The 12,966-nt window shown below is 41.0% G+C and overlaps 1 protein-coding gene across 3 annotated transcripts in view; it reads right to left on the bottom strand.

Annotated features, from left to right (window-relative positions):
- abca4b (ATP-binding cassette, sub-family A (ABC1), member 4b) overlaps positions 1-12,966 on the bottom strand; it is a 38,805-nt gene that overhangs the window by 2,228 nt on the left and 23,611 nt on the right. For all 3 annotated transcript variants that reach the window (XM_061796267.1, XM_061796268.1, XM_061796269.1), the window contains 21 exons: positions 12,648-12,705; positions 11,165-11,340; positions 10,461-10,585; positions 10,271-10,369; positions 8,626-8,907; positions 7,604-7,636; positions 7,416-7,521; positions 7,261-7,335; positions 6,982-7,151; positions 5,806-5,983; positions 5,613-5,728; positions 4,871-5,018; positions 4,079-4,202; positions 3,584-3,713; positions 3,047-3,173; positions 2,892-2,954; positions 2,675-2,781; positions 1,758-1,899; positions 1,280-1,414; positions 1,097-1,200; positions 254-346 (listed from right to left, as the gene is read on the bottom strand). In XM_061796267.1, the coding sequence (XP_061652251.1) occupies positions 254-346; positions 1,097-1,200; positions 1,280-1,414; positions 1,758-1,899; positions 2,675-2,781; positions 2,892-2,954; positions 3,047-3,173; positions 3,584-3,713; positions 4,079-4,202; positions 4,871-5,018; positions 5,613-5,728; positions 5,806-5,983; positions 6,982-7,151; positions 7,261-7,335; positions 7,416-7,521; positions 7,604-7,636; positions 8,626-8,907; positions 10,271-10,369; positions 10,461-10,585; positions 11,165-11,340; positions 12,648-12,705 (2,591 nt within the window). The remainder of the gene's footprint in view (positions 1-253; positions 347-1,096; positions 1,201-1,279; positions 1,415-1,757; positions 1,900-2,674; positions 2,782-2,891; positions 2,955-3,046; positions 3,174-3,583; positions 3,714-4,078; positions 4,203-4,870; positions 5,019-5,612; positions 5,729-5,805; positions 5,984-6,981; positions 7,152-7,260; positions 7,336-7,415; positions 7,522-7,603; positions 7,637-8,625; positions 8,908-10,270; positions 10,370-10,460; positions 10,586-11,164; positions 11,341-12,647; positions 12,706-12,966) is intronic.

Below are 12,966 nucleotides of genomic sequence, written 5' to 3'. Positions count from 1 at the left end.
CAAATTGTAATCATGGACATTTCCAAAAAGCAGCAGTAAAGTAATTACACATTACATAATCTCGTTACATGTAATTCGTTACTCGCCAACACTGCTTATACGTAGTACTACGTGACAACGCTTTCAAAACGGAACATGGATTTTTTTTTTTCTTCTGTTGACGTCAGTAACTAGGTATATTGCGGATTATTTATTTTTGCAAACGTGTCACTTGTTGCTTCCCGTCTAAAATGGTCGCTGTTGATGCTCTCACTTGTATTTGAGGTGCTGGATGGTTCCCAGGCACTTGAAGGTGCCGTTGACCATGATGGCGAGTCGCGTGCACAGGGCCTCACACTCCTCCATGCTGGTGGACACAGAACAGAAACATCAAATCTTAACCGCTACACCATAAAACAATGCTGCCTTATACTGTAAGTATACTTGCAAAGTCTTACTTCCGAGTCTGAAACCTGGAACGCTCCCTAAAGTCGCAGCTACGACTTTTCTATTAGACAGGGCTAAGGCCTTGTATAAGTGAAGCTCCTCCCCTCAAGCCTACATAGTTGCTTGGTACCAGGATGCCACAAGATGGCGCCAAAGCACTACTTTTATATTAGACATGGCTTTGGCCTGAGCACAAAAACAACAAATACAGTGCATATAAAAAGTCTACACTCCCCTGTTCAAAAGCCAGGTTTTTGTGAAATTATTTCAAACATTTTCGCAGTTATCCAGACTTATAAGAGGGTGTGCACACTTGTGCAATCACATTATCTCAATTGTTTATTTGTACTTCCCCTCTCGAAAAAGTATTTTTGCCAATTGAGCTCAACAGGTTATAGGTCACGATAAAGGTGGAAAACGTTTTGAAGTGCTTTATCTTGCTCATTTCTTTTTTCTTTTTTTTTTTTTTAATCACAAAAACTTGTCATTTGAAGATACTTGCACTACAGGTGAGTTTTTCAGTCCAAAACAGAGGATAGATTCTCCCCCAAAAATCTGCAATTAAGTTGGCGAATCCTCAAGTAGCGAATGACAAATATGAGTGGGAACATGATATGAAAGAATAGCATTGCTAACAATGGCGGAAGTAAAGAAATATGATAATACATACCTGTGCGACGTCAGCACCACGGCTCGCCCGTCCCGGATGACGGTCAGGATGGCGTTCCACAGGAAGCGGCGGGAATGCGGGTCCATCCCCGTGGTGGGCTCGTCCTGCAAGGCGAAGAGTCGCCGCTAAAATAGCATTCCGCGGATGCGGATAGAATTCCGAGGTGCTGATCGGTTGACTCACCAAAAGAACCAGCGCCGGGCAACCGATCATGGCGATGGCAGTGGACAGTTTGCGTTTGTTGCCGCCGCTGTAGGTGCCGGCGCAGAAGCCGGCGTACTCCGACAAGCCCAATTTCTCGATGCCCCATTCGGCCACCTGACGCGGGAGAGGGAGTTTAGCGTCATACGCCAACACCAAACCGTACCCGTTCAGCATCACAAAGCAAACTGTAGCGAGAAAAGCTCGCAAGTGACGTCACTCGTACGTTGAGATGCAACTGTACTTCCTTGACACCACTTGCTAATTCTCCATTAGCCAGGGCTTTGGTGCCATCTTGTGGCAACTCGTGGCATTACAGTGAGCAAAAACAACTGCAAAATAGGTGAATTTTTCAGGGAATAGTTGAGGTTGTATTCCTTAGGGGGAAAAAAACACAAATACCTGGGCTTCACTGGATTGCGAAAATGGCTAATTTCCCAGCCGGGATCCTACCACTCACCCTGGGGATCTCGTCCTCGGGCACCCCCCTAAGGCGGGCGTACAGGTACAGGTGCTCCCTGCCCGTCAGCAGCTCGTCAATAGCGTCGAACTGCGGGCAGTAGCCCATGTTCTGGTGCACGTCCAGAATCTCCTTCAGGACGCTGCGACACAACACCACAAAGTACCACTCACGACCTGTTTTTTTTTTTTTTTGTGTGTGTGTGCTGATTTTACATTTCAATGTCAATGAGGGGAAGATTATTGTCTCTAAGTGTGGGCTTCAGGGGGAAAAATGTTGGCCAGGAGCCATTTTCAGTGGCTCCACCACCATTAGTTTTGCCCTTTAATGTATTCACATTCATGGTTATTACAATTAATCCCACTCATATTTCCATTAGAGTGACCTTCCAACATGCTGGATGGCTTCCAAATGACAAATTGGAACCGGAATAACGATCAACGACGGGAGGGTAAAGTACATCCATTAAGACCGCGAGAAGGACGTAGGAACTTCATGCAATACATCTTGGGGTACATCTTGTTCCTAACCTAACCCTGCACCTAAAACTAAACCCCCACTCTAATCTAAGGTCAATTTAAGCCTTAAATCACCTTAATTCAAACCTAACCAGTAATATTATATTCCAATAATATCATATTGATGTTCATATAAAGTATTAGTAGGAAGTACAGCAAGGGGTAGGACTAAATATGTTTTTACTTCTTCATACTCCTTTTTGAATGTGTATCACTTTTTTTGTATTACACTTCAATATTGTCTGTTTTGATGTTCTTTATCATTTTCATATATTTGAAATAAAACACGCAATCAATCCACAATACCCTTAACCCTTAACCAAGTTACCTCAACCTTAACCAAACCTGACCCTTACCCTAACCTAACCAAACCTTTGCCTAAGGTTTGTGGTCTTGTACCTGTAACCAAGCACGGTGGCGTCGCCCGAGCTGACGTCTGTGTCGCCTGTCAACATTTTGAAGGTGGTTGTCTTGCCAGCGCCGTTGACGCCTAAAAGTCCAAAACACTGAAAGGACAAAAGACGCGTTTCATGGAAGCGGCGACGAACACAAACACAAAAGTGCAGTGTGGACACAGAGGAGCCAATCAAAAAGGTCAAAAAGCCAGCGAGCTCACCTCCCCAGCGGGAACGCCGACACAGATCCCGTCCACCGCCGCCCTCTTCCCGCCCACGTATGTCTGTGAGAACAAGTCCGAAAAAAAAAAAAATATCATTTGTTTTTCAAATATACTTTTACTAGGAAGTTGCAAGAAACACCGCCGTTGATGACCTTGGAGAGGTCTCGGATGTGCAGGATGTCCGACTCGCTGCCGCCGTCGTAGATTCTTCGTCGCTCGCAAGCCACGTCGTCGTCCTCGTCTGCCCCCGGACTCCGCTCGGCGTCCGATAAGCTGCGACTATCACGAGTGCACAAGGAAATATCAATGCTGTATTGTTCAGGCATTTACAGTGTTGAACTTCAAAGTTGTTCCCATTTCAAAACAAATTCGTCCCATGTTTTTTTTTTTTAAAGTAACATTTTAACATTCCTAACTGTAAAACTACGGTCAAATAAAACTAAAATACTGTTTAGTCAAACTACTTGCTAGACACCTGACAGAAACATGGAAATTGAACAGGAAATTGTTTGCAGATCATTCAAAATAGCCAAAGAAAAAGTAACACCACACATGATTTGATTGTCTGTGGCTCATTTTTCCCAGTCCATTTTGGTTGAACTGTTTAGAGTTCAACCAAAATGGACTTAGATGTTTTCACCATGTATCTACTGTATATAAGACCTGATGATGTGTGTATGATGTCGTACCAGTGGTCTAGGCAGAAGCGGTACTGGATGAGGAGGTTGAGAGCAAAGTAGACGAAACCTTCCGCCGCCATGAAGCAAACGTTCTGCCCCACAAAGTCCCATCGGAAGGCGTTGTCCGCGTGCTCCTCACCTGCCGAAAACACGAACGCTCATTGGACTTGCTGTGATTCCACTACGACTAAAGCAGTGACGTCAGTGATGTCGGCCAGCTTGGAGCGCTGGAATGTAAGCGGCCCACCTTGGTCCTCTCTATTTCAAATTGAGAGTCAATATGTAAAAAATTGTGCGACAACAGAGATAAACAAAACATCTTTACTTTATCATTCCTGCTAATCTAAAAAAGATATATACATATATTTCTAAATATTTGTATCTTATTATACAACATTTTTGTCTTCAAGGAAATTAATGCGGTGACCACCAGCAGCGGTGGGTGGCGCCCTAGCGCCCACTATTGACCAGCCGCCACTGGACTAATGTGGCGTGTGTCATTACCGAAGCGGGCGTAGACGTCGGTGACCGCCTGGTTCATGGCCATGTCGATGAGGCCGCGGCCCAGACAGAAATGAGGGAAGACCAGCAGGCCTTTCTTCAGCCACTCGTTGAACATCAGCAATGACTGGTACGCACACACACGCACGCACACGCACACACTGAGTCATACATGCTCTGAGTCACATCCCATATCAGTTTCTGTGAATATGTGTGTGTGCCAACAAAAACAAACCAGCTGACAAAAGAAATGAACTTCGCAAAGAGAAATTATGCAGAAAAGAGGGTAAAACGGTTTACTGCCAACGACTCTAAATCCGTCTGGCGAGGATTAAAATCGCTAACCAACTGCAAGCGGAGAACAAAAGAGGACTCGCTGACGACTCGAACACCTTCCACTGCAGATTTGAAAAGGACACTTTCACACCCCACACCCACCCAGCCGTACCACCGACCACCATCGCACCTCTGACTCCCCCTTCTGCGTTGACTATTCATGAAAAGAGGACTTGCACGCTGCCAGAACTAATAACTAACTATTAAACTGCTAGAAGCTAAGTGACCCTCCGTAGTGTGTTCTTATGTTTTTATGTTTCAAAAGTATTTACTGCCAAAATGGCTGTCTATTGTCGTACTAGAGCGGCTGCAACTACCACAGACAAAATTCCTTGTGTTTTTTTGACATACTTGGCAAATAAAGAGGATTCTGATTCTGATATGTAACTCTCCAACCACAACAATAAGCACAATGTTCTGTAAGTGACTGTTTTAAGAGATGTCTGTTCTTGTCCTTACCCGGTTGTTGTCAAAGAGCTCCAGGATGAAGGTGACGGCGCTGCTGTTGATGCCAATGAACAGGTTGATGCACGAGAGCGACACGTAGGCGGTGCTCGGAACGTTGAACAGATACGACACGGGGTACATCATGGGCGTCACAGACCACCTGAAACCACAGTGTGGGGGGAGCCGTAGAACAGGATATGAACCTTACCGCGACGTATCGGAGAGCATCTGGCTGCTCAGCACATTATGAAGAATACAATTAATAAATGACGAATAGGGCTTTATTCATTCCATCTAACGTATACATGATATACTGGATGACAGCATATTATCTGTTAGCATGTTAGCATTTTCGCAATTCTCATTTGTAATTGTACCTCACTTAAGAGCACTAGGTGAAATCTTGATCGATTAGCCATCTATCTTTAACTCAGGTTGCTTGCTATGTATTAGTATGAAGACTGTTAGCATGTTAGCATTTGTTCAATAACCTCAGTGCCTTCTTTACTCAGGCTGCTATCTTGCTATATATTACCATACCATACCATGTTAGGATTTGATCAATTCTCGTTTGAGATTGTACCCAACTAAAGAGCGTAATGTAAAATCATTATGGCTCAATCTTAGTGCCTTCTTTACTATGGTTGCTATATTGCTAAATGTACCAACTGTAGCCTCTCATGACATGTCTATCAGGTGTCCCTAATTGGCGAGTAGTTTTATTTTTGTAGCACGACATCATTTTGAATCTTACCCGTAGAGCAGAAGAAGCGCTAGGAGGGCGGGTAGGTTGGCCGGGGACGTGTAACACTTTTTGTCAAATACCACGAAAATGGCGACCACCATAGCAGCACTGATGGAGTAGTTCACCTGGAGGAAACGTTCAGACGGTATGAATGACAACGGAGCAGTTATCCCTAAAAACACCAGTGCCGATTTGCCCTCACCATGTCCCAGAAGAAGTTAGCCAGCCAGTAGATGAAAGGGCTAACACCGCTAACAAACTGCAGGTGCTTAGCTTTGGTGGCGCGCTCCTGGATGAGGTAGAGGACGAAGCTAGCCGGGATGAAGGACATAGCGAAGATCACGCAGATGGCCACCACCGCGTTCACAGACGTAGTCAACCTGGCGGGAGAAAACAACCGGGCACTATCAAAGCTGAGGAGTAGAATTCTATCTTGAATTTGCAATCTTGCAATACAAGCTGCTAGCATGTTAGCATTTTGTCCAATCTCATTTTCCTTTTGAAATAGTGGCCGATGACAAGACATGATATGCAATCCTTATAGGTCTGCGTCGCTACTTTTGGTACCGTTTTAAAGTTGCTTAATTGAGATATGTTAGCATACCAAATGTTAGCATGTTAGCACTAAATTAAAGTCTCATTAGTGTTTTGAAATACATAGACACACCTGCCTTATCACTTTCTGTACTGAGGTTACTATATGTTAGCGTACCAACTGTTAACATGTTATTTCATCAATTTCCATTAGAAATAGTAAGCCTGCCGACGACAGGACATGATGTACAATCCCTCTGGGTCTGTCTTCGTACTTTGTGTATTCATGTTGCTGAATGGATATATAATGTTAGTGTACCAATTGTTATCATGACAGCATTTCATCCAGTCTCGATCGTGTTTTGAAATCGGACTCGAGTACATGGCATCTGCCTCATCACTTTCTGTACTCAGGTTGCTATTACGCTATACGTTTCTCATTCAAAATAGTAAGAAGAAGAAGAAGAATCATATTTTATTGTCATGCACATGCATACATGCACACGAAATTTGTTCTCTGCATTTAACCCATCACAGTGAACACATACACATACCCAACTAAATAGCATGTTGTAAAATCCTTATTGAGCTGCCTTGGTGCTATTAGTGGGTAATAGTAGTGCAGTTCAGGTTGCTTTCTTGCTCTATGTTTCTCCAAAGGCTTTTAGCACGTTTGCACCTGTCCACCGATTAACGATATGTTACCAACTTAACATTATGAGTCCATGCAGGTTGTGAACCTGCTGTATGTTAATACTGTAAGAATTCAATTTTTTTTAAGGTAGCAAAGTTCTACGGGACTTGGACTTTTCAAATAATGATCGACCAGAGGCTCAGCACTCACACGGTGACCTCGGAGAGCTGCTCCTTGGTGAGGTTCAGCGGGTGGTTGAGAGCGGTGATGCCAAACTCGATGGGCTTGGCACTGATGGGCAGGAAGGCTCGCATGATGGCGTTGTTGGCCACGTTCATGAAGGCCACCATGGCGTGCCAGCCTTTGTTGTTGTACCACACCTGCCAGAGAAGACCATTTATAACCTCCTCTCAACGGCGCTCCAAATTACATACACCATCCTGTGCTGTTGTGCAACCATTATTATCGTTTGTCCTCAATGGTGCCCACCTTTATGTTAAATTCACTCTCCATGTATCGCAAGAAAGGGCCGAGCTCTCGCAGTGCCGCTCTGGAATGTTGACCCTGCCAGAGACGAGGTTTGTGATTAGCGACCATGGAAGAGGTCAAACGCCATGCTCTCCGCTAACGACGGGATTGGTTACCCCGGTGATGTTGAGCATTCGTCCAAGTTGACGGAAAACGTTCTCGATGTCTCTGGGCTCCACGTCCAGAATGGGAAGCTGTCCTCCAATAGACAGACCGCCATACCTGAGGAGAGACTCCAGTCAGCTGGGACACATGAAACTAATGATTTTATTGATTTACTGATGGTAGATACTAGCGTACATACCTTTGCTCATTGACCCAGTATTTGCTCTTCAAACTGTGTGATGAATTACAAAGAAATTAGACAGTAACATGAACAATACTAGCAAACAATACTAATTAATATATCAACGCAACATCTGACCTCAGGTCTCTTGGATTGTATTTCATACAAAATTAACAGGGCTGTAGAGATAATAGTCCAACAGTACAGTAGAGTTTGGAAATGATTGGTTTAGAAAAAGGCACAAACAAACAAAATATTTTTAATATAATTGAACTTAATGTCGTTTGGAATTTTTAATTGTATTATTATTATTTTGATTGTATTTTCATCTTTCAATATTTTTACTTTTAACTTGTTTTATTATTTTATTTTTAATATTAATTGCAGTCTTTTTTCTTTTTATATTTTATGTACATTTTGTCTTTATCATTTTTACTTGTATTATTTTAATTTTAACTTTCAATGCTATTATTTGTTGATTTTAATGTTATAAGTTGAATTAAATTTAATTGTATATTTTATTGTATTTTTTATTCGTAATGTGTTTTTATTCAATTTTTTAAATTACAGTTATGTTTGCTTTTATTATTTTTATTTGTAATTGTACTTCGTTTTATTTTGTATTTTCTTTAAATATTTAATTTTACCTTTGATATTAATTTCATTATTAGATTTTATCTATTTAAAAATATATAACATTTCTTTTTTTTATAGTTTAAATTCCAAATCATCGTCTTTTCTATTTGGACATACAACAATACTTACTGTTTTGAAGGTTCACCTTCACCTACACTTTGGTTAATTCAAGTAAAAATAATGTAAAATGAACAGAGTGCATGCTGTGGAATGGAAAAAAAAAAAATCAATAGAAGTTGACTGGTAGAGAGCTGAGAATTAAAATGCATTGATTTGACCTTCAAGTTGAGCTACTGTGGTCTTCTTAATAAAAAAACAAACATCTTCCTGTACTGTAGCTTGTGAAAATCAATAAGGATTCTTGCCAGGCTTTTAGCATAAAAGAAAAAGGCAAATGCATTCACCTTTTTCTGATGAGACTCGGGTAGGTTTTGACGAGGAAGTCAGAGATGTTGCGCTCGGTCAGATCCATCATGGTGTCCCCAGTGGCTTCCAGGCGTTGCGGCGGCGGGAGGCCTCCAGCGCCGGCAGGACAGACGGGCATCATGGTCAGCTTTCTGCTGCTGCTGCACTGGCAGGAGGGCGACGGGTTCCTCTCGTTCCACTCGGGACTCTGCAGGACGTTGCCCGTCACGCCGTCGACGTCGAGATGCCGCCACTCGGACACCTCGTCGCTGCAAGGCATCCTGAATGGAAGTCAGTGGACAGACACAGCATAGTTCGAGCTCCAGATGAACGTAGGCTGTGGATAAAAGATATGCAGATGACTACATAGTCATTTCAATCTGGTAAAAATCAAAAGGCACGCCTTCTGTCTCCTCCAAGGTAAATGATGTACATACGACATAAAATATAGGCGTAATGGTAATTAAAATGTTTAAATAAAACTACAATATTTAAAATTTGGAAAATGTTATTAAATATTATAAGCAAGTACAACTGTATACATTTAAAATAGAAAATATACGATTTCATTTAACAATTAAAATTTACCATTTAAAATTGACTTCATTAAATAAAAAAATTGGAATTGAGTGACGAATGTATTTTAATAAAACATTTTGTAAAATATTTTGTAGAAAATTTAACACTTTTAGTAATTACAACAGAAACAAATTAAAATAAAACATAAGACATTTACAAATAAAATATTTGAAAATTAGACAATTTATTTAACATTTTTAATTTGGGGTATTTAATTCCCCAACGGAGGGATAGAGTCATCGAAAAAATATTCCGCTGTTGGAGTTTAAATGTAAAATGTATTTCCTTTTAAAATGTATTCTAATTTAGATTTTTTAATTCAACAAGTAAGCTTAAATTGAAAATGTAATTAAAAATGAAAAACAATTACATTTAATACAAGATTCAGTGCAGTTTCAAATTGTATTTTATTTAAAATTCAATAAAGACATTTTTAATTAACCCTAAAATTAAAAAAAAATGTAGCTTTTATGTCTTTTTCCTCAGAATGAGGGATATCTTTAAGGCAATAGTCCCCTACTGGATGTAGTATTAGCCGCATTAACAGTGGTGAGGGCACGGTGACCGACTGGTTAGAGCGTCAGCCTCACAGTTCTGAGGACCCGGGTTCAATCCCTGGCCCCGCCTGTGTGGAGTTTGCATGTTCTCCCCGTGCCTGTGCCGGTTTTCTCCGGGCACTCCGGTTTCCTCCCACATCCCAAAAACATGCATTAATTGGAGACTCTAAATTGCCCGTATGCATGACTGCGATTGGCTGGCAACCAGTTCAGGGTGTACCCCGCCTCCTGCCCGATGACAGCTGGGATAGGCTCCAGCACGCCCGCGACCCCAGTTAGGAGAAGCGGCTCAGAAAATGGATGGATGGATGAACAGTGGTGAGTCGGCACCTGTCGGAAAGTGACCGCAAATGCTATCCTGCTTTTGCAGGGTTCTGCATGAAGCCAAAGGTAGAAAAATGCCTTAAAATCTTCTGTTGTGGCCTCGATACAGCCATTTTGCAGCATTTCTTGTACGCAAACCTTCGCTAATCAGTATCCCGGCTAAACCAGCCTCTTTGCTTCTCACCCCAGTGGGTCCCCCTGCATGCAGCGGGTTCCGAGACCCGGTCGCCTTAGGAATCGTTCGGTGAAGTGCCTCATGGCCGGGTCCGAAGGTTGCTCGTTACTGCATTGGAAAGACAACAATTAGAAAGGTCATCACAGTTTGTAGCACACCTGTCTCAAAAGAACAAATATGGCATCTCATGACTGCCAACCTGAAGAAGGTGACCTGTGGGCCGTACATCCACGGGGTCAAAGTCAGGCTCGGGTACTCTCCAAATGGTGGAACAATGGTGGTGAAGATGAGCGCGACCAGGACGAAGCTGGCAGGCAGGATGATCTGACGCAGGATGAACACAATCAATGTTGAATGAAAAGGACAACCCAAATCACTTTTGATCCTGATTCAGATCACTTTTGTAAGTGGAAGTGTCCATTTCCAAATCCAGAATCTGGATCGGAATCTGGCTCTAGATAACTTTTGTCACGCAGCTAGGAACCAAAGAGCGGATTTCAATGAAAAAGTGTGTAGGGAAATAACTTTTGATCTGGAGCTGGAGCTGGATCTGGATTTGGATCGAGACGCACATACCTTTTTGTAACTCAAAAAAGTTGGGAATGAAAGGCTTTCGAAGAACCCAAGAACAGGGCCATCAAACTAACTAACTTGATTTGGATCTGAATCTGAATTTTGCTTCTGGTTCTAGATCATCTATCAAATGGCTCTATAATAATCTGGATCAGGAACTGGAACAATATCTGTAACAGGATTTTGTAACCTCGATATAAATTAAGTTTCTGCTCATCATCAGTATGAGCCATGACAAACTGATCAATATCTGGAATTCAAATCTTGATCCATATATGGCCATATTTACCAATCGCCCCTTTCTGTTCATGTTATGCGGTGCGCGCGTACCTGCGCCACAAAGTCTTTGCGGCTGCGGGTGGCATGATGGAACCTCTTGACGAGTAGCGCGTGAAACTGCTTCAGGACCAGTCGCGCCCCTTTCACCTGCCTGGAGCCTTTGCCGGCGCTGCAATCCGACGCAACGTGCAATGTGACGCCGTTAGCTCGCGCGGCATCGTCGCGTTCTGTGGGTGGTGCACAAGCGCAGCGTTAAAAACGTGAAAAGACACGTATGGGTTAGCTGTTAGGTGGGGCGGCGAGGAAGTGATGAGTAGGAGGAGTTGAGCTGAGAGCGGCTGACGACTACAAATCATTAGCCAAATAGCATAACCGCCCCTGTCATTTTTGACTTACTGTCACAAAATCAATTTTTTTTAAAATACAGACGCGCTTGCTACAACATGGATTTTTTCTTTATGCCTGTCATCCAGGTGATGGTAATCTGCATAGCTTGAACCGAGGCAACTCGACTGTACTTGTTTGTGGAATGGGCTGTGTTTTTTCTTGTTGTCCGAAAAGGTTTAAAATTGACTTAGGCCAGTGATTTTAAAGTGTGCTGCTACGCAGGGTCCGCCTAGTGATACATGAAATAATCACGGAATGAAATGTTCAAACTGTGCATAATGTTAGCGATACGGTACATTTGTTGAGTACAATTCACTTGTATTTAACTTTGAAATACAATGCAGTTTTAATTAATCTTTCATTGTTAGTTTTCAAACAATTATTTATGTCAGTACAATTTTCATCAAATTCACAAGTCATAAAAAATATATAAATACCTGCTGATGTACTTACTCTTTTAACATAACTCACAAAAGATACCATTTTTTAATTATTTGTTATGAATCTCTTTTTATGATCAACGTTGTTAAAGTTTTATTTTTTTCAAACATTCTTAAAATTTGTTTAAGTTAATAGCAATAATAACAATAAAAATGGTTGTACTATGAAATATTCTTATTAATAATTGAAGATAAGAAACTATTTACAAAATTACAAAAAATAAACTAGTGAAAATAAGAATACAAATAGAATAACATACAGTATTAGTTAATTCACCAGTTAATTATCTTAAGAAATACAAATAGCAATAAATTGCATATTTTCTTTACAACAAAAGTAAGAATACATAACATATAATTGCAAAAAAATAAACAAATACAATAATGATCATAATAATAATAATAACAGCATCAGAACTGTGATTACCTAACATTATTTGCTCAGGAAATTAAAAATAAAAATGATTTTTAAAAACATGAATAAATAAAAGCATTCACAAAGCTAGCTTTATAAAAATAAAAATAAAAAAATAAAATAAAAGCTTCATTTTGCCCATCTACTCTTGCTCAATTTTTTTCTCCGCCGCAACATCCACTATTATACAGGTGAGAAGTGACGGGAGGAGAACACAGGTAACAAACTCACAACACATGTGGCAGAGGAGAGAAATAAAAGAGTGTAGCATAAGTGTGGTGGTGATATTTACCAGCGGTGGCTGCGTTGGTCGCTGCTGCCTCGCCATCTGCTGTCACCTTTAGGAAGATCTGCAAAGATGGGACATTGATTAAAAAAGAATAATAATAATTCACAAGCAGAACAATACAAGTTAAAGCTCTTTGTTTTTTAGGGTTTGCTTTTAATTTACAAATAATTCATATGTAAAAAAGGCTGGGGGAACTTTAATGTTTATTTAATATTTGATATCATTCACAAGCATTATTATTATTATTATTGTTCCTTAAAAATATGCAAAAACAAAAAACTGAATAAATTGAATGTATCAAATATTTTTTAAGAACAAAATG

The sequence above is a fragment of the Phyllopteryx taeniolatus genome, chromosome 14 (genome assembly GCF_024500385.1).
Source record: "Phyllopteryx taeniolatus isolate TA_2022b chromosome 14, UOR_Ptae_1.2, whole genome shotgun sequence".
Taxonomy (NCBI): Eukaryota; Metazoa; Chordata; class Actinopteri; order Syngnathiformes; family Syngnathidae; genus Phyllopteryx; species Phyllopteryx taeniolatus.
The sequence above is the reverse complement of the archived record's forward strand: the minus strand, read 5'-3'. Positions and strand labels throughout refer to the sequence as shown.